The sequence below is a fragment of the Phasianus colchicus genome, chromosome 13, assembly GCF_987193195.1.
Source record: "Phasianus colchicus chromosome 13, bPhaCol1.hap1.1, whole genome shotgun sequence".
NCBI lineage: Eukaryota > Metazoa > Chordata > Aves > Galliformes > Phasianidae > Phasianus > Phasianus colchicus.
The window spans coordinates 2,224,524-2,248,451 of NC_143448.1; the positions used below are offsets into that span (position 1 = coordinate 2,224,524).

The following is a 23,928-nucleotide window of genomic DNA, read 5'->3' on the forward strand; positions in this document are numbered from 1 at the left end:
GAAGCACACGTCACATCACTTTATTGTCACAGCAGCCAGACCCAGCTCCCAGCAGGGGTCCGGGTCCAGCCCCTCTCCCCTCAATACTGCTCCGACTCCCACTGCAGCATGTGCTCCTCCATCCTCCATCCTGACCCCACAGAGCAGCTCTGGAGCATTGCTCCCATCGTGCTCTGGAGCTGAAGGTGAGACCAAAGGTGCGGAGCATGCCAAGCATCCCCGTGTCCTTCCCCATGGGATGCAGGTGGTCACATCACACCTCCATGCCCGGTGCCTGTCCCAAGCCCAGCGCCTGCACCAGCTCATCGCTCAGCCCGCTCTTCAGTGTCCGTCGCACTGTGGGGACAGGAGAGTGGCTGCTGGGTCACTGTGCACTGGGCTTTGTGGCCCTGGTGTGGGTATAAGGAGTCCTGGTGGCATGGGTGGGTGCCAGGGTTAGGGGTCTGGAGGGGTCAGGGAAAGGAGGCAAGGCATGGGGTGGCTTTGGGACAGGGGTGTAGGGTGGTATGGGGACAAGGACACCGAATTGGGACTGGGACACAAAAGGTGGGAAAGAGCATCTGAACAGAGATCCAGAGACGGAGAAGATCAGAGGGGCAGAGAATTGGCACAGCGATGGGACATGGGATGAAGTAAAGGGATGGGGCAGGGTAATAAAGAGACGGAACAGGTGTGGGAACAAGGACACAGAATGGGGACAGGGATGCTGAGACTGCAGAGCATCTGAACAGGGACACAGGGATGAGCTAAGACAGAGGATGTGGATAGGGCACAGTGGCTGGGACACAGGGGCACAGGGTGTGGGGACAGTGGCACTGGGGACTCACAGGACTTCCTGTTACCACGGGACCTCCTGCGCTCCCGGCTGGGGCAGGGACGGGGGTTGGCATTGTGTGTCACCGACTTCACCAGGCGGTCCATGATCTCATCCGAGGCGTCGTCGGGTGAGCTGGGGACATCCTCCTGGGCTGGGGAGCCCTGGCTGGGGGTGGCAAGCCCCGTCACTGCATGGGAACATGAGGATGCTGACATCAACCGGGTGCTCCTTGGGGCCACCCCACTCGGCCACCCCATCTCCGATGTGCTCCTACCGCGGCCACCCCGACTGCGGCGGGCAGGGACATCTGTGGGCGAGCTCAGGATGCTCTTCATGCTCTCGTGGCCCACCTCTGCCTGCTCCTGCTGTGCGGGACTGGTTGACACCACGGCAGGTGGTGATGCCTCAGTGATGCCAGAGAACTTCTCGGTCTGCAGCAGGACAAGAGGCAGGCATTGGGGACACAGCTCAGAATCACGCAATCATTAAGGTTGGAAGGCCAAGATCAAGTCCAACTATCAACCCATCACCACCATGACCGCTCACAGAATCATAGGATTGTAGAATCACAGAATGGCCCAGGTTGGAAGGGACCTCAAGGATCATGATGCTCCAACCCTCATCCTGCCACAGGCAGGGCCACCAACCTCCATATTTCATACCAGCCCAGGCTGCCCAGGGCCCCATCCAACCTGGCCTTGAACACCTCCAGGGATGGATGGAGCATCCACAGCCTCTCTGGGCAGCTGTTCCAGCTCCTCACCACTCTCTCTGTGAAGAACTTCCCCCTGACATCCAACCTAAATCCTCCCTCCTTCAACTTAAAACCATTTCCCCTTGTCCTGCTGTTATCTGCCCTTGCAAAGAGTTGACTCCCTCCTGTTTATAGGCTCCCTTTAGGTACTGGAAGGCTGCAATGAGGTCACCCCACAGCTTTCTCTTCTCCAGGCTGAACAAACCCAGCTCCCTCAGCCTGTCTTTGTAATGGAGGTGCTCCAGTCCCCTGATCATCTTTGTGGCTCTCCTCTGGACCCTCTCCAACAGCTCTCAGTCTTGTACTGGGGCTCCAGACCTGGACACAGTACTCCAGATGGGGCCTCACAAGAGCAGAGTAGAGGGGAATGATCACCTCCCTGTCCCTGCTTGCCACCCCTCTTCTGATGGAGCCCAAGATGCCATTTGCTTTCCAAGCTGAATCACTGATCTGATTGGAAAAGACCTCTCAGACCCCCAAGCCCAACCCCAGCCCACCTCCACCATGCCCACTGCCCACATCCGTCAGTGCCACATCCCCACAGCTCTGGGACGCTGTGGTGACTCCCCCACCTCTTGGGCAGCTGTGCCACTGCCTCACCGTTCTGTTAGAGAAGGAATTGTTCCTAACATCCCATCTGAACACCCCTTGGCACAACGTGAGGCCACTCCCTCTCACTCTATCAGCACAGGGCACGGTGGGATGGTCAGCCCCATACCTCTGTGATGAGCCGGCCACGCGTCTTGTTGCGCTCACGGTGGGCCGCACGCTTCTTCTGCTGCTGCAGGACGCGCTCCCGGCATGTGCGGTACTCCAGGGCAAACTCCCGCAGCAGCTTGCAGATGGGCATCACCTTCACATCCCTCACAACGCTCGCCGGGTACCCCAGGTAGAGCAGGAAGGAGTGGAACCTGAAGAGGACACCCATCAAGGCATGGCCATCCCACCGCAGGTTGACTTCGGGGCCGGTGACGCAGCGGGGTTGGGACCCACCTGTTGAGGACACGCCGGTGCACCACCTTCAAGACGACGATGCGTTGGGTGCTGTCTTTGAGGAAGTCGGTCAGCTTGCTCTTCAGCACTGGCTTGGCCTCGTGCTTGGCGATCACCTTCAGGTTGTCCCAGGAGGCCCGGCAGCGCCTCTCCAGCTGCACCAGGCTGTTGGCCAACTCGTCAAAGTCAACCTAGGGGAGGGGAAGGTATTGTCCATTGGTGCTGGTGGTGGTGTGGTGAAGGTGTAGGGCCAGGTCCTGGTCTCACCTTGGCAGAGCGGGTGATGGAGGCGATCTCTGAGTAGAGGTCCGTGGTTTCTGGGAACTTCTCCACCACCATCTGGCAGAGGTGGTGGAGCAGGGACTGCCGGTGCACCGTGTCCTTCACCTCCGACACCTTCTCCAGATAGCCCAGCTCAAAGCCTCTGCTCTGAAACCCAATGCTCAGTGGGGCCTCTCCATCTTGCCACCTTCCCATTGACCAAGAAGACCATCACCAGCACCCACACCACCTCCCGAGATTCTTGTGGCCTTGGGCACGCATGTACCATGGTTGGTCTTGTCATTGCAGCACCCAAGCTGCATCCCCCAGCACCCCATTCCTCACCTGGGAGCCATTCAGGAAGTTGCCCATGGCCAACAGCGTGGCCAGGATGCACTTGAAGGTGTGATTTTTGGCCAGCTGCTCCATGCCCACTTTCAGATCAAACAGCGGCTCTGCAATTTCCTGGATGGGGACAGGTGCAGGTAAGATCCCTTGGAAGTCACCTCCCTTGGGGGAATGTTCAACCAGGAGCATTTGTCCTCAACCATGGGCACAGGCACCCCATGCTTGCACTGGGGCCCTGCAGCCCAATGTTTGGATGTGGCCACTTCCCCCCATGGTTCATCCCAAGGACAGCACTGAGGGGAAGATGGAGGATGTGGCCCCATACCTGCTCCAGGCTCTCATAGTCCAGCTTGAAGGCCCAGAGCTGGAGCCTGGCCGTCAGGTCGCTGATGGAGGACAATGAAAGTAGGAACTGCTCCGCAGAGCCCAAGGGCACATCAGGATTGGCCAGCTGGGCTTCCTGGATCTTCTGCTTCTCCTCCTCGGTCGGGACCATGGTCAGGATTTTCTAAGGCAGGCAGAGGGATACATCAGATACCAGCAATGTCACTGCTCCTCCAGGATGGCGGGAGATGGGACATGTCACATCAGGGACACCTACAGCATGGGCACCATGGCACACAGACCTCCTGACCAGGGGAAATGACCCACACAGGGACCCTGGTGGGCCCAGATTCTCCAGTGCTCACCTCAATCCCTTCCTTATTGACTGCAAACTCATCAAAGTTGAGCACGGCTGTCTTGATGATGTGCACAGGCGGCAGCACTGTGAGGCCAATGTTAATGGCATTGCTCCTCTTGGGATCCAGCACCACCACCACTTTCTTTCCATCAGTAACTTTCTGAAAAGAGGACAGGGAGCAGGCTGGCAGCCAGGCAGAGGGCTCACCTTTGTGAAACACCATGGGATGTGGGGGTGAACCACACCCATGTGTTGATCATCATCACCCCCCACCCCATCCTCCCCACCGACTCTCAAGGCTCTAGCTACCCATCCTCATCACAGCATGGAGTGGCATTGCCTTGAGACCTCAACACCCCCAAAAGCTCTGGCCTGCTGGTACCTTGGAAGCTGGCATCTCTTTTGCACGGGACTCGAAGAGATGCTCCAGTTTGGCAGTGTTGACCTCAACGTTTTGCAAGGATGCCCACAGTGTTGCCTGCCCAAACCTTCCTGACCCCACAGTGCCATCCAGCTGCTTCAGCTCCTTCCAGAAGAGCTTCACTGTCCTCTTCTTCTTGGCTTGGGAAGGACCATCAGTGGCTGAGGGGCCTGAGAAACCTGGGGGAGGTGGGCAGCCAGGGACCATGGGTGGTGGAGGTGGAGGTGGTGGGCAACCAGGAGCCATGGGTGGTGGAGGTGGAGGTGGTGGGCAACCAGGGACCATTGGGGGAGGAGGAGGGGGAGCCATGACAACTCCAGCACTCGTCGCCTCGATGCTGGCAGGAAGGAAAGAGCCATTGGCAACGGGCCTTGAGTCCAAGACGTCCAAGTCCTCCTCCTCCCCCAGGTCAGTGAAGTCCAAGTCCTTGATTTTCAGTTGCACGGGGCCAGCCTCCAGGCGCTCCCATGACAACTCCACGTCGTTCTTGACGGGCATCGTGACGGAGTTCTCCAGCTTCTGCGTGTGGCTCTCGGCGTCGATGCTGGATGCAGCACGTGCCAGCTTGGCGTGGGCACTAGCCACCAGCCCATCTGGAGCCCTGCCGTGGGGCCAGGCACTTTCTTGTTCCTGACCACCAGGTCCCTCGGCACAGATAGAAGACCCTGCGTCCGTCTCCACCTCTCCTTGGTGTGGGGACAATGATGGCTCCTCGGGGAAGACTTTCTGCCTCCCTGGCTCCGAGGATCCCTTGGCATAGAGCATGTCCAGCATGAATTTGGTATCAGAGGAGATGGTGCTGCAGGAGTCAGAGACGTGGGACCCTGTGGAGAGATAGAGCCCACCTGTTGGAGAAGGTGCTGCTGGGCTGCATGCAGGGCTTGGAGCCCATTCCTTGTGGGAAGATGCATGGGTACAGGATGGCCAGAGAAGATTGCCAAGAGAAGTTGTGGACACCCCATTCCTGGAAGCATTCAAGGCCAGGCAGGATGGGATCCTGAGCAGCCTAACCTGGTGGGGGACACCCAGCCCACAGCAGGCATTGGAATAGGATGATCTTTGAAGATCTTCTCCAACCTAAGCTGTTCAATGGCACCAATACCACCACGGCACCCAGTACCACGGTGTGGGCTGGGGCCAGAGGGGCTCCTAATGCCCACGTGGGTCTCCTGGTAGGGACATACTCCCAACCCAGCCCTGCACGTACTCATGCGGGGTGGTTCTGTGCCAGAATCAGGGTTGCTGCTGTCCCCATCCCAAGCGATGGGATGCTCCGGTGGTGCAACATCACTGAGGATGTCAATCCGTCCCTTGGCCATGGCAGACATCTTCTCCTTCTGGGCAGCAGCCAGGTTCTCCAAGAAGCGAGCTCTGTGAGATAGGGACAGCTATTGTCTGGGAGCATGGTGAGGATGGGGATGGACAAACCACACCATACAGCACCACACAACGAGCCCTGCATGGGGCCAATCCCACAATAAAATCTTTGGCATGAGCCACATCGCAACAGGATCCACCCATGGTCCCAGCCACCTCCAAGCACTTCAGAGAGATGGGTAAGGCCACCATGGCTTGGGAATAGCAAGACAAGGATGTAATGGCCCAGTGGGAGACAGGGAAAGAATAGGGACAGAATTGCTGAGGCCAGCATGGACCTCTGCAGGTCACCTGGTGCCACCCTGCTCCAGCAGGGCCACCCTGAGCTGTGCTCAACACCATGTCCAGGCAGCTTCTGAACATCTCCAAGGTTGGAGACTCCACCACCTCCCTCCACCACCTCTGCCACTTGGTCCCAAGCTGATATCCACCACAACAAGCAGCAAGACCAAGCTCCCAGGAGGGCACCGAGTGTTGGAGCTGGAACTCGTGGGACCCTCCTGCTCCTCCTGCCCTGCGCGGCTGGAAGCATCTAGCCTGAGGAAGCGCATGCCTGGAGACACACGCATGCCTCTACTTACTCAAACCTCTTCAGAATAGGTTTGTCCCCATGCAAGGAGGGGGCATCCTCCCGCCTGAGGGAAAACAGGGGTTAGCCCCCGCTAATGGAGATCTCTTGCCCCCCACCCCCATCCCGATGGCATGCCATGGGGACCCCCAGCAAGAACTACTCTTGCATGGTGTTGGTGATGTTGAGAGAACTGTTCCTGTCACCAGAGCCACCCGACCTGCCACCAGGATGCTGCAGGCTGGAGATGGCATGGGAGCCCCATGAGGACTTGGAGAGTTCTGTCACCCCAAGTGGGACAGCTGTGGTATGGGGATCCTGGCCACCCAGACAGGGTACAAGCAGAGGAAATGAAGGGCCGGGGACAGCAAGCAGGTGTCACGCAGAGCTCGGGCACTTACCAGACAGCAGCAGGTTGGTGCAGCCTGCAAAAGGAAAAGATAGAAAGAGTGGGCAGAGGAGAGAATCAGCGCGGGCAGAGAGGAGGAGTGAGGGGGAAGAGATGGAGCTGGAGCAGAAGTGTGCGCACCCCAGAGGGGCTAAGGATGCTGTGAAGTCCCTGCACTTGAATCATCTCACACTGCCCTCTCCTGTCCTGTGAACCTCACCAGCCCCAGCGCGCCCGGGGGAAAGAGGGGATGTGGTGGTGGGACCCCCAGGGCACCATCCCTTACTTGTAGATGCTCCTCTCCCCCATGCTGGGGGGCTCCTTCTCAGCTGGGGGGCTGGGCAGGCTGAGCCGCAGGCTGGACGCGCTGCTGAAGACACTCTTGGGGCAGGGCCTGGAGAAAGAGGAGATGCAGAGAACGGAGCCATGGAGGACTTCCCAATGTCACACTGCAGCATCCCCGCATCCCACACTTACTCCACTGGGATGCTCAGCTCGGGGCTGTCCTCAATAGGGGGCTCCTTTGGAGTGCTGGGGGTCTCATTTGGTGGGGATCCGGGTCTCTCTGGGCTCTGCAGAGGGTTGAGCTCAGCACAGCCCCCCTGTGCCCTCCACCCACGCCGCCCCTCGTCTGTCTTCCTGCGCTCCTTGCGCCCGCCTGCTGGTGGCTCCTCCACGCCATCCTCCAGCCGCAGTGCGCTCTGTAGTGGGATGGGGACGTGCTCTGAGCCCCGGGGATGCATCACACTGCCATCACCCTGGGTGCCCCACTCACTTCATAGAGGACAAATTGCTGCTTCAGGTCGAGGTCAGTGCCCTTGCTGCTTAAATATTGCTGCACGACCCTCTCCATGCCCTGCTGCTCCAGGCAGTCTGTCACGTCGTAGAACGAGTCTTGGTCTGGGAGGGCAGCCAGCGTCTGGGTGGTGGCAAAGGGAACAGGGCTGGGACCGGGGACATGGGGAGGAGGTGGTCCTGTGGCACAGCCCTGGTGCTCACCTTGTTGATCAATGTCATGGCGAACACCAGCAGCTCCGTGTCAGCCCCATTGCGCTGCTCAAGGATGGCCATCAGGTTGGACCATGGGCATGCACCTGGGATGAGCAACACATGTTGGTAGCACCAAGGCACTGCGGGTTTGGGATACGGAGCGCCGCATCCTGAGCACCTCACTCCGTCCTCATCCCCACTGGAGGGCTCTTGGTGGTCTCCCATTGGCCATGGTTGGCACATGCCATAGCCATCACACTCTGTGGCTGGCATGGGGCATGGACAACCCACGTCGTCTGCATCCAACCACCCCCAAGATGAGATCCTTGGCTGGGGGATGAGGCTGCACCCACCTCTTGCCTGATCCACAGCATTGACAGCGCGGATGAGGAGCAGGGCATTGGGCTCTGTGTACTCCACGAAGACCAGCAGCAGCTTCAGGGCCATCTTCACCACCAGGCGAAACTGGGACAAAGGACAGTGGCTGCGGCAGGGCGCTGGTAGTACAGAGGGCTGCACCCACTCTCCAGGGCTTGGCTTCCACTGGTGGCTTTGGTGAAGGGTGCTGTGGGCTCAGGGTCCTACAGCTGGGATCCTGGTGGCCAATGGGTGATGGCACCCAAAGTGGGGCCCTCTCTTACATTCCACCTCTGTGCCCAGATCACATAAAGGGGCCATGGGGACTCTTGATGATGTTGAAGAGCAGCACCCAATGAGCCCAAGGCACTGAGCCCGTCCTGAAGGCAGGGCACGGTGTGAACCCCCAGGGGACAGACAGCACATGGGGACAGTCACAGTCAGGTGTGACAGCAGCTTACCGGGCTTCCCGACAACGTGTACAGCCACTGGATGGTCTCGTTGTGGTTGATGACACCCTGCATCCCATCCACGAAGAGCATGATCTGGCTTAAGGCTGCAAGGCAGGGGTGGTGGCATCAGACACGCTCCATCAGCAGTGCCACTGAGCGGGGGGGACACACCAAGAACCCACCACGGAGGATGTAGTTCTGGTAGTTCTGGTCCGCCTCTGCCCCCACGTTGATCAGGCACGTCAGCCCATCCAGGTTCACAAACTCTGGCACCAGGTCCTTGTCTTCCTGTGAGCAAAGCCCAGAGTGATGTCCCCACGCAGGTGCTGGGGATGTGGGCACCTCCAGGGTGGGGACATGGAGCCACCTACCTGGAAGAGCTGCTTGAGGGAGAAGAGGGAGCGCCGCAGCTCCGGGCCCTGCGAGTTGTACAGCTTCTCTGCAAGCAAAGGCACGAGAACGAGCTGCTGGGCACAGTGGCACATGGGGACATGGCACAGTGATGGGATGTGGGACACACATCGGGGCGGGAGCAGCAGCAGCTCCACCACCACCATTTCTTCCAGTGTTGCCACTTTCCTATTTTCTTTTCTTTCTATTTTTGCTGCCCGGCGATGACACAAATATCCCCTCTGGTTTCCTGCGCTGAACCGAAACAGGAACCCGGGCAGGAGGCACAGCCCCGGGGCTGAGCTACCCACAGGAACCCCATCTGCCCTTCGTCCCCATCCCACGGCTGGCAGCCTTCAAAAGAGGCACGCAGCCGGCCAAACCCATTTGTCTATTTTTTACTGTTTTCCTACGTATTTCGGCCAGGCCAACCAGTGCTCTGCCAAACCTTCCCGGAGCTGCTGGGATGGAGCATTCCAGAGCCTGGGAACCACGCGTGGGGAGCGCGACCCTGACCCCATTGCCGGTCCTTTCCTTCCCAGCACTGCTGGCTTTTCCCTTCGCTCCAGATGGGAAGCCTCAGTGCATCCGAGCGCTCGTCCTCACGTGAGCCATTTGTTTGCATTCGCCAGGGCTATATTTAGAACTCGCTCGGTTGACCCCAAATCCCCGCAGCGTGCGATGGATTCCCGGCCCCAGGGGTGAGCAGACCCCCCCCCAGCTCACCAATGATGGCATGGACACGGACGGAGAGCTGCGTGCGCAGGATCAGCGTTGGCCGCCGGCCCTTCCTAGGGCAAAGGGATACGGGCTGAGTGCTGGTACAGGGGCACCACCCCCATGTGCTCAGTGCCCCCCGCGTGCCTCACCTGACCTCCTCGTAGAAAGCCTCCAGGTCATCCTTCTGCTCCAGCAGGGACAGCTCCAGGTCCAAGTAGTGGCCGGATGGGGAAACCTGCAGCGTGCAGTCCTCCAGCTGGGGACACACAGCTGGGTGAGATGGGGGCCACCTGCCCACCCCAGTTCCCCAGCAGTGGGTGGCAGCAGTGTCCCTCCTGGCTGATGGAGGAGGCAGCTCCACCCTCCCCTACCATCAACCCATTTCCCCAGGCCGTTCGCACTGGATCACAGATGCCACCATGTCTCCTTCAGGAACTCTACCCCTGCACAGGGACCAGCACTGAGCTGCTGGAGAAATGGGGAGCCACATACCAGGGAAACACACAGCAAGGCCGACCCATGCCTTGGTGGCCCCATGCCTTGGTGGTCCCATGCTTTGGTAGCCCAAGGCCTTGGTGGCCCCATGCATTGATTGTCTCATTCCTTGGTTGTCCCATTCCTTGGTAGCCCCATGCTTTGTTGGCCCCATGCCTTGGTAAACCCAAGCCTTGGTGATCCCAAGCTTTAGTGGCCCCATGCCTTGGCAGTCCATGCATTGGCAGGTCCATGCTTTGTTGGTCCCATGCTTCGTATGCTCCACAGTTTGTCGGCCCCTTGCCTTGGTGGTCCACGCCTTGGCAGCCCCATGCCTTGGTGGCCCCAGGCCATCAACTGTCCCTTGGTGAGACCCAGCCCAGTGGCAGTGTCTGTCCCCATCAGGGCAGGATCCCTGTGCATGGTGAGCCCCACACGGGTGTCCCAGTGTGCGGGCTGCACTGACTCAGCCCCATGACTCAGCCCCAGGTCCACACCCAGCCACGTGGTGGGAGGGGAAGGGCCAAAGGCAGCCCTGGTGCTACAGCAGCCACCCCAGATCCTACAGCATCCGCTCCCATCCTACAGCATCCACGTGTGCCTTCCCACGTCTCTCCCTGCAGCAGGGATAAACTTTTACTTTTACTAACCCCCCCAAAAAACTCCAAACACAGCGCATGATGCATCCAGGGAGGAGACATGGGGATCATCACCAAAACCCCACTTTCAGCCCCAATTCACTCCAGGGGCCAGGAGGTGAGTCCCCACCATTCCAAAAGTCTGGGAAAGCCCCAGGGCAGCCCCATGCAGCACCACAGAGATCCATCCCCTGCATCTCCCTGCGCTTGGTGTCCCAAGCAAGACTCTGCATGCGTAACATCATCACCAAACCCAGAGGGCAAAAAGAAACGAGCCCAAACCATGCTGTGTGCATGGAGTGACGCCTCGCCGTCTGACTCAGCCTATAGATAAGCAGCAATTTGGCAGGGCACTGCTGCTGGGCTGGACTCCATCACCGTGCTGTCAGCATCTCACCTCACTTCTTGCTGCCCCCAGCCATGGCTACATGCACCAGACACTGCCAAGGGCTGGGGGAATGTTTCCACTCCTGCCCATGCATCTTTCCAGGATGCACCAAGATGCGGCTCCCATGCAGCTCAAGGGAAGAAATGGCCCCTGCTGTGAGCTGGGGATAACAGCTGGCTGCTGTCAGGGATGGTGACACGACCCCGCTGTGTGAGCCTGGCTGTGCTCCCTATGAGGGATGTTCCAGTGCATGGGATGTGCCTACCATGGCCAATGTCATCCCCTGGGGAAAGGGACAAGGGACACAACGTGGCACAGTGGCATTGCCATGCTGGGCATTGTTGCTCCTTGGGCAAGATTGAGTTGTGCTGATGGGGACAGCACTGTGAGGCCATGGGGCAGTGGCTGTGTCCTGTGGCGTCACAGTGTTGTCCCCATCAGCACAACAGCATGGGAAAGTGTTATAGAGTGGTGTGGGATCACAGCGAACCCAGGGAGGGGAAAGAGAGGAAAACATCCAGGGAGGAGACATGGGGATCATCACCAAAACCCCACTTTCAGCCTCAATTCACTCCAGGAGCCAGGAGGTGAGTCCCAACCATTCCAAAAGTCTGGGAAAGCCCCAGGGAGCACCACCAGGGATCCATCCCCTGCATCATCCCACACTCACACCTCCCGTAGCAATGCAGTGCCCTCTGACTACTGCTTTTGGGGACTTTTGGGGACTTATCCTGAGGGGACAAGGAGCAGGAGCATGGCTCCAGCCAGGTGGGAACACACAGCACCATGAGCTTCAACGCTCAGAGAGGATACACGTAGCAAATGATGGCTCATGGATGCACCCAGAGCAGGACTGCCCTCCCCAAACCACTTAATGGAGATGTCTCCATGGGTCTGTGATGAAAATGCCTCCGTGGGACAGTGATGGAGTTCCCTCCAGGGGGCTTTGATGGAGATGCCTCTATGGGACAGTAATGGAGATACCACTGACCTGTAAGATGATGGACCCACAAGCACATCTGGAGGTCTCCATAGCCAAGACAGACAGATACATGCAAACCAGCCCCACCATTCAAGTAACAACGAGCTGAGTGCCTTATCTTGGCACAGCCCTGCACAGCATCCTTCTTATCTGCCAGTGCCGGAAGCACTTCCCCCATCTCCAACACTTTCTATTTTTTTGGCAACCACACTTTCCCTGCTTTGATGAGCTGTGGAACTCTCCAGGCACCTCTTTCAGCATATTTAAAGAAACACTTTGGTGATGTGGGGACGATCCTCACCTCCTCAGGATGGAGGCGATGGAGACCCAGCACCCAAACCCAAGAAACCCAAAGAAGAGAATCTTTTGGAGAAACCCAAAGGAGCCTTAAAACTCAGCTGCAAGTTGCTCCTGGGGCAGAGCCAGAGCAACGTCCAGACTGCAAATCAGAGAGTGCAGTGCCATGGGACTCCCCGCACGGCTTATGGGGAGGAGATGGGGGATTTACTGAAACTCATTTATCTCTGCTATGTTCTGCAGTCGAGGCTCAATCTCGAGGCCACAGTTCAACACAAAGGTCAGGATGAATTCTATGCAGTGTGAAGTAGGCTCGTAGCTCATAGCATCCATAACTCAGCACTGCTCTGCACCCTACACCATGGGGACAGCCACCTTTGCGAGCCCAAATCTCAACAAACCTCTTGTGCAAGCCAACCCAGCACAGCTCACTTCTGGAACCCACACTACCATGCCTGCAGCCTCTCCCCCCTCCTCTTCTCACACCCTGAGGCACAAGGACTGGGCAACGGGAACCACTTTGGGACACTGGGCTGGTAGAGGTGTTTATTACCGGGTGCTGCCCCGTACCCTTTCCTGCTGATGGATGGTAGCAGATGGATGGGATAGTGCCCACTGTAGGGAAAAAAAGGAAACGAAGGCAGGAGGGCTGTGGAGGGCACACAGCACACACGGCCCAGAGCTGCACACTTGCTCACACGCCGCCCTCTCCATCCAGCCCTGAGTTCCCCATTGCTCAATGACCCCAAACCCACCACAATCAAGGATTTTGGACACGAGGGAGCCCCAACCCCATCAGAAGCAAGGACTTTGGGCAAGTGGGAGCCCCAAACCCATCACCAACACAGGTTTTGCTCTTCCACAGGTTTCCAGAGGAGGGGGCTCCCAGTTTAGTTTTGTTTGGAAAATCCCTACATTGACAGTGCTGGTGCAGGGTGCAGGGCATGCAAAGAGACATCCAGGGACAGTGGTGGCACGGAGATGGCCTCGCCACCACCCTCTGCAATTGAGGTGGGCAGCCCCAGTTTGCAATGGGATTTCCTCTGCAGCAGTCACGTGCTTTTGTAGAAAACACAGATTTTGCAGCAAAACACTCACAGGGATTGAAAGCGAGCCTGCACCCGGAGGGAGCATCACTCAGTGGGGCCCTGCATGACTTGCTGGAAGCTCGGATGTGATAGCATCATCCCGGACCAGAACAATGCGGCTGCGGAAAGTGGGCCGGGAAGGTATTTCAGGCACAAACGCCTTCCGGAAAGCATGAAAAAGCCATCAGCTGCACGGAGAGGAAGCGAGGGGCCGTGTGGCTGTGCACGTGTGGGCAGGGAGAGTAAGTCCTGTGCGGCTCCATTCTGGGGGATGTGGGGCACCCAGGGTGGGAGGATGCCGCCGAGCGAAGCGGGACGAGCCCAGCATCCAGGGCTGAGGTTTATAGGGGAAAAAATTAATAGTGACTGTTCATTTCCTAATTATAGCACGGTGAGTAATGGGGCTGTGAGCGGCACCTGGCAGCGTGGGCACTGCGTGGGGAGGGGGGGTTGGCTCCAGCCCCACAGTGTCCCTGTCCCCATGGTGGCACCCCGGGCCGGTGATCCCATTACAGCTCCGGGGTGGGGAGGACGCATGCCTGAAATTTGAGTTTGCTCCATTCGTCATGTCTGGAGCTGCGTGTTCCCAAACAAACTGCGTTTAGTCAGCAGCCAAAAATCCCATGACGGGGACACCATGAAAGGCTGCTGCTCTGCTTCATGAAAAAATGAAAGTGGGGACGAATGGAGCTCGTTTGGCTCAGGAGAAGGTCTCACAGCAACCCTCTTCCCATTGCCTCGCCCCCAGCTTTGCGCACTGGTGCCATGGAGATGCGCAGCCATGGCTGAAGTGTCCCAGGCCCGTGGGAGAAAGGGGAGAAAGGGGAGAAAACCCACCCACCTCCCATCAGGAGGGGACTGTAAAGAGCACTCTGATGGCAGCACTCCAACAGGGGATCCCCAGGCAGGAGGGAAGTGGGGAGAGGAGGCTCCAGCCTGGGTTGGGACGCCAGCAGTGCTTCGGACCTCCAGTGCTGTGCCTCCTTCCTCCCCACTTCCCGGAGGAAGTTGCTCAGTGCACGATTTTCAGCGGGGCTTTCCTTCCAGCCCATGCAAACGCTGAGTGGGACAAGGGGCGGGCAGCCCTGCAGCCCCGTGCACGGCCAGGCGGCTGAATCCCACGGTCGGGCCGTGCTGGGGGGCTCACGGCGCTCCATCGCAGTGTGCCGCGGGATGCCGACACAGAGCCCCAAGCCATTGCAGTCGGATGGGAACCGGCCCTAGAAGGCGAAGCCACTTCCTCTGCGACGCCGGGCGGGTTGGCATCAGGCGGAACGAAGGCAGACACCGAGGCTCTCGGGGACAAGCGGTGACACTGCCCACGCTCCGGCCACCGCGGCAGCAGCAGTGTCCCCATGGCAGCGCATGGCTACAGCCACACGGCCACGTCCTTCCGACGTGGGGATGTGGATACGGCCGTGCCCACTCTCCGTACGGGTTTCCGAGCCCTCCACCGCTCCTCTATCCCCAAGCAGCAACCGGGCACCGCGCAGCCCCGTGGGACCCCAGCCCCACAGCCACGCCCGGGATGCTCAGCACGCCCTCCCCTCCTCCCGTCCCCCCCATTTACCGGCAGCGGCGCTCCCAGCAGCCGGTGCACCGCGGGCAGCTGCGCTCCCAGGGCCAGAGCTTCCTCCACGGCGTAAACAGGCGCACGTCGGGGCTCCGGAAAACTGCCGCAACCGAAAGGATCGGAGTCTTCCAGGTATTGCACCCGGCACGGGACCGTAGTCTCCGCCATGGCGGCACCGCCACCGCCGCCGCACAGCGACCGGAGCTCCAGGGGGTGGCACCGGGACAGCCCCCGGCACCGCCCCGGCACCGAGCCGGCACCGCCCCGCGCTCGGGCGCCCTCCGCGGGTGTAAGCGGGGCTTTGCTCGGGAGGCTCCAAAAGGTTAAAAGGGGGCGGGGGGAGGGGATGGGGTGCGGGGGGCGAGGGAGCGTAGGGATGCTCCGAAGGCACTGAGGGGCTCCAGGTGCACGGGGATGCTCTGGGTGTCCTGCGTGCGTGGAGTGTGCAGGGGTGGTCCCTCGGGGGTGACAGCAGGGGGACAGCAGGTGATGGTGGAGATAGCAAGTGATGGAGGGATAGCGATGGTGGTCACCTGACAGCAGGCGATGGTGCAGCAGGCGGATGGAGAGGACAGCAGGGGGATGGAGGGACAGTGGGTGATGAAGGGAAAGTATTTGATGGAGGTACAGCAGATGATGAAGGGGTAGTAGGTGATGGAGGAACAGCAGGGGATGGAGGGGACAGCAAGGGATGGAGGAGACAGCAGGTGATGGAGGAGACAGCGGGTGATGGAGGAGACAGCAAGTGATGGGGGCACGGAAGATGATGGAGGGGACAGCAGGGGGATGGAGGGGATAGCAAGGGTGATGAAGGGGACATCGGGGTGGTGAAGGAGGGACCAAGGCAGGTGCAAGGAGACCACTGAGGGGCGGGAGGCTTTGGGGCACGTGCAGAGGGACCAGAGCTTGAGGTGGCATGGAGGTGCTGCTTGGGGTGAGCGGGGCAGTGCTGGGGACCAGGAGGTGACATCGGGGTGATGCTGGGACCAGGGCAGGTGGGATTGCAGAGATGACACCGTGGCAACATTGGGTTCTAGGGCAGATGAAGTGACACTGGGGCAGTGTGGGAGACTGGGGCAATAAAGGTGGCATCCCGGCAGGACTGGAGACCTGGGAGGGCGGGGATGGCATCAGGCCAGGTGGGGGTGGCATCGGGCAGCACTGGGGATCGAGGAGGCTGCGGGGGGCGGCACCGAGGCAGGTGGTGGTGACACCTGGACATCGCTGGGACCTGTGCAGAACCGGGGACCGGGGCGGATGGAGCAGCTCCGGGGCGGGGCGGGCGCTGCGGGGCGGGCCGGGCTCTGCCCCCGCCGTTGCCGGTGACGTCGCGGCGGGGCCGGCGGAGCTGCGGAGCGGCGGAGGTGCGGGGCCATGCATCCCCCGGGCAGCGGCACCCCGGCCTCCCCCGGCCCCGCCGCCGTTCCTCCGGCGGGAGCCGAGCTGCTGCGGTGGCAGTGGCAGGAGGTGCAGGTGCCGTGCCTGGTGGCCGCCTGGATCCTGGTGGCCAGCCTGGCCAAGATCGGTGAGTGCCGCCGGGACGGGGGGCTCCGCGGGTGACGCGGCCACGGGATGGGCAGCGGTGACAGCTGGGGGGTGGGCTGACACCGGGGTGAGGGGCGGTCCCGCGTCACCCCGGAGGTGACGGTACGGCGCTCGGTGGCCCACGGAGAGGGGCACCATTCTTCGCCATGAGGGTGTGATGAGCGGTGACAGAGCAGAGCCTGGCTGGTGGCACCCAGGAGACACGTTGGTGGCCCCCCAGGGTGGGCACACAGGGGACAGCCCATGGGGTGAGCTGCAGGGGTGCGTGTGCTGCTGTTGGGGTTGGGAGCGGCGCTGGGTGGTCACCTCTGGTGGGTCACACCGGAGCCACGTGGCACAAAGCGGGCACCCAGGAGGTGTGACAGTGACCTTGAAGAGGGTGTCCTCCTCAAAGTGCTGCTGGGGGAGCGGGGATGCATTAACACCCAGGGCAGGGTGTTGCTGTCACTGTCAGCCGCCCTCCTCCTGCTCCAGCATCACCCAGCCCACGGCTGTGCACCTCACGCTCCATCCTCCCTCGGCCTTCTCGCAGCTAAACCTCTGCAAGGAATAAATCATGAGCTGAGGCATCGAGCCCTCTGCCTGCAGCTGTGCCACCTCCAGCTGCCGAGTGCAGCATGGAGACGGGAGCTCTGGCTCCATGCCTCATTCTCAGGCAGCTCATCTATTTGGGTTTCCCTTGGTGCATTCCCTTTCCCACCCCACGTTTGGTTGCGGGGTGAGAGAAGCCACCGTGTGCCACCTCAGTGGGCACAGCTTGGTGCTTGGTGGCAGTGATGTGACAGCAGTCAGCCTTCCCATGGCCTGGGGACGCATCCTACCCCTGCTTCTAGCCCTGGCACTGCTGTGCCCAGGGTGCCCAAGGGCATGGGAAGAGATGGGGACGGGATCAGAGGGTCTCCAAGGGGGGGGTGGCCATGCTGGGTGCTGGGTGCTGGGCGCAAGCTGGTGCGGAAAAGCTGCTGCCAGCTCTCAGCCCTGTGACTGCAGGGGCGGAAGCGTCCTCAGCGCTGTATGATGGGGAAGTGAAACTGTAGGCTCTTGTTCTTGGAAACCATCACAGTGCTGGGGAGCCCCAAGCAAGCAGCAGGCAAATGCCTGAGGCGGAGGAAACCGGGCTGAGTGTTGGCTTCCTGCATAGCGAGGCATTATCCAGGCTCTACTGCCTTTCCTGCTGTTTGCTGTGGGGAAGAGGGAAAGGAGAAGTGATGAGCATTGCCCCACAGCCTCCCCTCACCCACACTGCAGGGAGGGGACTGTGGGTCCCAACCTTCTCCCTTTGCATCCAACCCTGACCCCACTGCTCCCAGCGCTGATTGGTTTTGGTGTCTCCGATCCTGCTGGGGCACAATTAGTGGGCATGGTGCTGATGGGTCAGTGGTTGGACTTGATGATCTTAGCTTTCTTTTCCAGCCTTAATGATTCCATGATTGACCCCGAGCCCCATGGGGGGGGGGGAGCAGGGTTTGTCCTCAAGTCCTCCTGATGGTACATCCCGTGCTGGGGATGTCTGGAGCAGAGATGATGCCTCTGAAGTTAATTCACATGTGGCTGAGTTACTGTTGCTGTGGGAACGTTAATGCTGAAATTCTTGCCTAGCGGGTGTAAAATTAGAGCTCTTGCCACCCGTCCCTGCTGCAGAGCAGCTCGTGTGCTGGGATTTGCTGTGAGGGCGGCACTGTGCAGAGCAACAAAGCCAGCAGCATTCCCTGGCTGTGCATCCAGGGCTTCTCCCATCGATGCTGTGAACTTCTTTGATCAGTGTAGCCTTCCTTCTGGTGGGGTGACTGGCACAAGCAACAGGCTCCTCTCACCCAGAACATTCAGGACTGAGGTTTGGGGTGGTGGCAGGGCAGCCAAGTGATGGTCTGGAGGCTGTGATGTCCCTTTACTTGAGGATGAGGTGCCAGCTGGTTCCTGATAATGGCTTTGAGTTGCACCAGATGAGGTTCAGGTTGGATATTAAGAATAATTTACTCTCCCAAAGAGCATTGATGCGGTGGCACAGCTCCCAGGGAGGTGGGGGAGTCTCCATCCCTGGAGGTGTCCCAGAGCTGTGGGGATGTGGCACTGAGGGACGTGGACAGTGGGCACGGTGGGGGTGGGCTGGGGTTGGGGATCTGAGAGCTCTTTTCTTAATGATCCTACGATACCTTCACCTGATGGCCAAGTTGTGCCACAGATCCGGGATGTCACCAGTGATGACTGCAGGACCTCAGTGGTGGGAGGCAGGAGGAATACAAAGGAATCTGTGGGTTGCCCTGCTGATTTTGCCAAGAGGCTGCAATGATTTGGGTTTACATGGGGACAAGGCTGCCACGGGGAGCATGTCCCCACTGCTGGCTGGCATGATGTGGCCTTGTGCCATCAGGCTCCTTGCCACAGGGCTAATATATGAATATGAGGGTGTGATCAGCTTGCTCCATTAAATAGATCCTCTTTCATGGCTTGCTGGAATAAACTGATTCTTGCAAGCATCCCTTCATCCGCAGCTCTCGCATACTTGATGTTTGCATGCAGGTAGGTCAGCCAGCACTCTGGCCGACGCGCTGCAGTGTTTGTTTGCATGCTGCTCCACCTGCATGCTCAGACAGCTGCAAACAAGGTCACCCATCACCAGGGCTGAACGTCTCCATCCCTGTGTGGGGTATACTGTGTTCCTGTGACCAGGATGCCTCACTTGAAAAGCAGCCAGCACTGCTTGCAGCGCTAAAAAAGCAAAATGCCCAACTGCTTGGCTTATATGGCAGTGGCTTGGGAGGTGGAGGACCTGAAATCCTGATCTAGGACAGGCTCAGAGCAGACAGGCATGTGCAGTAGAGACACGGAAGCCAGTTTCTGAGCTTCTCTCAAGGTTTACACCATTAGTGGAAAGACCCTGGGCTGGGTAGAGCTGCGGTCCATCTATGGAGTTCCCAGGGAGGGAAGGAGCCCAATGTCCTGAGGTTGATGTCAGACCACAGCACAGCCTTCTTCCTGGTGGGGTGATTGGCACAAGCACCTCATTAAGAGCTTTAGGGACTGGGCTTTGTGGTGGTAGAAGGGCAGCCAAGTGAGCCAACTAGCTGGGAGTTCTTCTGCTCACATACAGTCGGTGGACCCAGGGTGCCCATTTGGCTGATGCTCACATTCTTCCTTCCCTTCAGTGTTCCACCTGTCCAGGAAGGTGACATCCGTCGTGCCGGAGAGCTGCCTCCTCATCCTGCTGGGGCTGGGCCTGGGTGGCATCGTGTTGGCCGTGGCCAAGAAACCCAAATACCAGCTGGAGCCCAACATGTTCTTCCTCTTCCTCCTACCCCCCATCGTCCTGGACTCGGGCTACTTCATGCCCAGCCGCTTGTTCTTCGACAACATTGGTGCCATCCTCACCTATGCAGTTGTGGGCACGCTCTGGAACTCCTTCACCACCGGCACCGCGCTCTGGGGCCTGCATCAGGCAGGGCTGATGGGTGGGTGCTAGGGGAGCCCACATCACCAAAAGGGGTGGGAAGATGCAAAACACTCCCAAATTTAGAGCCCTGGAGTGGATCCCATAGCTTTCAGGAGCTGGGAATGATGTTCTGGCAGGACCAGCAAGTGTGGAGGACAAAGGGGACCTTCTTGGCATCGGGCTGACTCATGTCTTTGCTATTTTTGTCGCCGACCTTGGCTAGCTCTGCTGGCTCGCTGCCGTGTTCCCTGTCCTCGGCTGGAGCTGCTGGCCCTGCTTGGCCTGGGCTTTCTTTTGAGCTCCTCTGAGCCCGGAGGAACCTCTTGGTGCCTGGTCCAAGCACTTCTTCCCTCATGTGCCAAACCCCGTGTCACCATAGGGAGACCTCAGAGGTCTGATGGACAGGCTACACAGTCCCTCACCTGGGGAGAATGACCCGCCTCACCTCTATCCTTCTGTCCCAGCAGATCCAGGTGTGGAAGCTGGGCTGATGGATTTCCTGCTCTTCGGCAGCCTCATCTCGGCTGTGGACCCTGTGGCAGTGCTGGCAGTTTTTGAAGAGGTCCATGTAAATGAGACCCTCTTCATCATTGTGTTTGGCGAGTCCCTCCTGAATGATGCTGTCACTGTGGTGAGTTGGAGCCAGGGGGGCCCTGCAGTCCTAATGACAATGAGGGTGGTGAGGCACTGCAGCAGGTTGTCTGGAGAAGCTATGGGTGCCCCATCCCTGGAGGTGTTCAGCATCAGGTTGACGTGGCTTTGGGCAACTTTATGTAGTGAAAAATGGATGAGAGGTAACGGCCTTAAGTTGCACTAGGGGAGGTTCAGAGTGGATATTAGGAAAAATTTATTCTCAGAAGGAATGGTGAGGCTGCCCTGGGAGGTGGGGGAGTCCCCATCCCTGGAGATGGTCAAGAACCGTGGAGATGGGCAGTGGGCATGGTGGAGATGAGCTGGAGTTGGACTTGGTTATCTTAGTAATCTTTTCCAACCTGAATAATTCTATTGATTGTGTCCTGCCCATGCTATGGGATTGGGCTGGATGACCCAGAAGAGTCCGTTCCAATCCAAATCAGTCTGTGATCCTATGAAGGTGGAGCCCAATGTGGGCCAGGCACTGGAATCCCCCAGAATGGGTAGAGGGTGCAGGTGACATCCCCAGACTGGGGGCAACCCCGTGCCACTGGGTCCTTCCACTGTGCTGGCCTTGGGGGAATGCTTGGGTCCATCCTGCCCACCTGTGCTGCCCCTCCCATGGTAGGAAGTTTCTCTGCCATTCCCAAAGGACTTGTGTTGCCTGCAGGTGCTGTACAAGGTCTTCAACTCTTTTGTGGAGCTGGGCCCAGCGCACATCCATGCCACGGACTACATGAAGGGGGTAGGTGAGTATGTGCCCCACCAGATCTTCCTGTAGCATGGTGAACAGGGGAGGAGCGTGGGTGCTGTCATGCCGTGGGCAATCACTAAGCCCATCTCAGCCATCATCACTGGATGCCTTGGTGGGGAGTCAGGTGGGAGCATGGGGCTTGGCAAGTCTCACCAAAGATGCAACCCAACCTCTTCCCCTCAGCCTCCTTCTTCCTGGTGAGTCTGGGGGGCACGGCCGTGGGGCTGCTCTTCGCCTTCCTGCTGGCTCTCATCACACGGTTCACCAAACGCGTGCGCATCATCGAGCCGCTCTTCGTCTTCCTCCTGGCCTATGTTGCCTACCTGGCTGCTGAGATGGTCTCGCTCTCCGCCATCCTGGCGTGAGTACCAGGGAGCCCTGGGAAATCAGGGGTGCTCACCACAGGGTCATGCCAGCTCCTTCTGCCCCTCTGCAGAGTCACCTTCTGCGGGATCTGCTGCAAGAAATATGTGGAAGCCAACATCTCCCAGAAATCCCGCACCACGGTCAAGTACACCATGAAGACGCTGGCCAGCAGCTCAGAGACCATCATCTTCATGTTTCTGGGCATGTCAGCTGTGGACACTTCCAAGTGGACATGGGACACCGCGCTGGTGCTGGGCACCCTGATCTTTATCCTGCTCTTCAGAGCTGTGGGTCAGTCTGTCCTGCTGTCCCAGCTATTTTCTTGCCAAAAAGCAGCATTCTCCAAGAGTGGCTATTGGTTTTGGCTTTGCCTCATCTATGGGGCTCCGGTGGCATCCCAGACTCTCCTCCTCATTCTTCTCCAGGTGTTGTCCTCCAGACCTATGTCCTCAACCGCTTCCGCCTCATCCCCTTGGACAGGATTGACCAGGTGGTCATGTCATACGGTGGCCTCCGTGGAGCCGTCGCCTTCGCCCTGGTTATCCTGCTGGATGAGGCAAAGGTGAAAGCCAAGGACTACTTTGTGGCAACGACCATCGTGGTGGTGTTCTTCACTGTCATCGTGCAGGTGAGAATGGGCACTCTGCCTTTGGGGAGCAGCACCATGGGCAGATGCCAGCCTTGGGGTCTGGAGGAGCATGACTTGGGACATTAGGTACCAGGTGTCAGATCCCCACAGTGCCATCACACAGACCCAAAGCACAGTGGGAACATTGCACGTGGCTGTCACTACCAATGCCCCTGGTCACTTTGTGCTCCTTTTGCTCTTATGCCCTATCCACACACCCTCTTGCCCTCCCAGTCTTTCCCATGCCCTCTCCTGCCATTCCAGGGCCTCACCATCAAACCACTGGTGACGTGGCTGAAAGTGAAACGCAGCGACCACCACAAACCCACATTGAATGAGGAGCTACACGAGCACGTAGGTGTTCCCTGCAGCACCAAGATGAGGCATGCTTAGCCTGGGTCACTCTCCACCACTCTCACCCTTTTCTCCTCACTCCAGGCCTTTGACCACATCCTGGCAGCAGTGGAGGACATCGTGGGACACCATGGCTACCACTACTGGCGGGACAAGTGAGTGTCTTGTCTGCTGGCATTCAGCTGGATGGGGTAGTGTGGCAGCCATGGGGACATCCCAAGGTGGACAGTCCTGCTGTGGGCAAGGCAGCAGGACCAGGAAGGGGTATGTCTGTCCATCTGCATGGTACAATGCAAACCACTGGCTCCAGAAGTGTCCTAACGAGAGGTTGGGCAGAGGTGACTCAGGGCACAAGGTGGCATTGCCTATGCTGGAGTTGCTGCAGGACTGTGGTGGCCGTGATGTCATTGTGCCTCCCCAGACAGAGACGCACTGGATACTGAGGAAGGAACTGTTAAAATTTTGAGAGTGTTTGTCTGCAGAATCACAACAGGAAAAGCGTGCAGAGAGCCTGCTTCCTGTAGGGAAGCTCTGTCTGGGCAGCTCCACCAGCTCCAACCCTGCGCCCGTCACTGGGTCTCCGGTTTCCCCTTGGCTTGGGGACAGTGTGGCAGCATGTCCTGTCCCCTCCTATTGTCTTCTGCCAGGGTGTTCCCAGGCACAGCCTTCTCTCCTCATGCTTTGGGCACTTTGGACTTTGCATGGGAAAACGTCCAACGACCACTGTATCCATCCATCCATCCCCCGTGGGACTTTAGCCACCCACGTGTCCATCTTGCTGCAGGTGGGAGCAGTTTGACAAAAAGTACCTGAGCCAGCTCCTGATGAGGAAATCTGCCTACAAGCTGCGGGATGAGATCTGGGATGTCTACTACAAGCTGAACATCCGTGATGCCATCAGCTTTGTGGACCAGGTAGGGGTGTGTGGTGGGAGCTGGGTCCCACTGGATGAGGTGGTGGGAACCCCTCCAGACCATCTCTGTCACTCCACCAGGGTGGCCACGTGCTGTCAGCTGCCAAGCTGGCACTGCCCTCCATGCCCAGCCGCACATCCATGTCAGAGTCGTCAGTTACAAACCTGCTGTGAGTGCTAGCATCCCTCTATGCCCCAGCATCTGGGCAGCACTTCTTGGCTGCATCATCCCTGGGATGAGCTGGACCCACTGGGATTGGATGGATCCATTGGGATGGGCATGATCCATTGGGATGGGTCAGATCCATTGGGATGAGCATGATCCATTGTATTGGTTGGGTCCATTG

At 58.9% G+C, this 23,928-nt stretch overlaps 2 protein-coding genes across 6 annotated transcripts in view; one reads left to right on the forward strand and one right to left on the reverse strand.

Annotated features, from left to right (window-relative positions):
• Positions 1–15,193, reverse strand: FHOD1 (formin homology 2 domain containing 1). Of its 2 annotated transcripts, XM_090149768.1 has the most exons (24): positions 14,956–15,193; positions 9,668–9,774; positions 9,525–9,589; positions 8,780–8,847; positions 8,591–8,696; positions 8,418–8,512; positions 7,953–8,064; positions 7,609–7,703; positions 7,385–7,528; positions 7,087–7,310; positions 6,896–7,003; positions 6,623–6,646; positions 6,235–6,288; positions 5,484–5,647; positions 4,238–5,100; positions 3,863–4,015; positions 3,499–3,681; positions 3,171–3,290; positions 2,832–2,993; positions 2,565–2,755; positions 2,290–2,482; positions 1,092–1,248; positions 828–1,004; positions 1–336 (listed from the first exon to the last, which is right to left on the reverse strand). In XM_090149768.1, exons 1-24 carry the CDS (start codon positions 15,124–15,126, stop codon positions 254–256), a joined length of 3,819 nt encoding a protein of 1,272 aa, XP_090005894.1. In that variant the 5' UTR covers positions 15,127–15,193; the 3' UTR covers positions 1–253. The 2 variants fall into 2 exon arrangements, with proteins under 2 accessions (XP_090005894.1, XP_031471323.2); XM_031615463.2 differs by lacking the exons at positions 6,235–6,288; positions 6,623–6,646.
• SLC9A5 (solute carrier family 9 member A5) overlaps positions 13,377–23,928 on the forward strand; it is a 17,950-nt gene continuing 7,398 nt past the window's right edge. The window contains exons 1-11 of one of the 4 annotated variants that reach the window (XM_031615465.2): positions 13,377–13,627; positions 19,650–19,952; positions 20,401–20,564; positions 21,237–21,315; positions 21,504–21,681; positions 21,757–21,977; positions 22,112–22,314; positions 22,579–22,668; positions 22,753–22,823; positions 23,453–23,582; positions 23,663–23,751. In XM_031615465.2, the coding sequence (XP_031471325.2) occupies positions 13,450–13,627; positions 19,650–19,952; positions 20,401–20,564; positions 21,237–21,315; positions 21,504–21,681; positions 21,757–21,977; positions 22,112–22,314; positions 22,579–22,668; positions 22,753–22,823; positions 23,453–23,582; positions 23,663–23,751 (1,706 nt within the window). In that variant the 5' untranslated portion in view covers positions 13,377–13,449. Of the gene's footprint in view, positions 13,628–16,283; positions 16,484–19,649; positions 19,953–20,397; positions 20,565–21,236; positions 21,316–21,503; positions 21,682–21,756; positions 21,978–22,111; positions 22,315–22,578; positions 22,669–22,752; positions 22,824–23,452; positions 23,583–23,662; positions 23,752–23,928 lie in introns of those variants that run through there. The other 3 variants (XM_090149770.1, XM_090149771.1, XM_090149772.1) reach the window with 3 other exon arrangements.

Excerpts from the sequence above, each read along its gene's own strand:
- FHOD1 (XM_090149768.1), bottom strand. The coding sequence starts at position 15,126 with ATGGCGGAGACTACGGTCCCGTGCCGGGTGCAATACCTGGAAGACTCC. Across the intron at positions 8,697-8,779 it reads CCCTCAAGCAGCTCTTCCAG|GAAGACAAGGACCTGGTGCC; the intron begins GTAGGTGGCTCC and ends CTTTGCTCACAG. Across the intron at positions 1,005-1,091 it reads CCGCAGTCGGGGTGGCCGCG|TGACGGGGCTTGCCACCCCC; the intron begins GTAGGAGCACAT and ends GTTCCCATGCAG.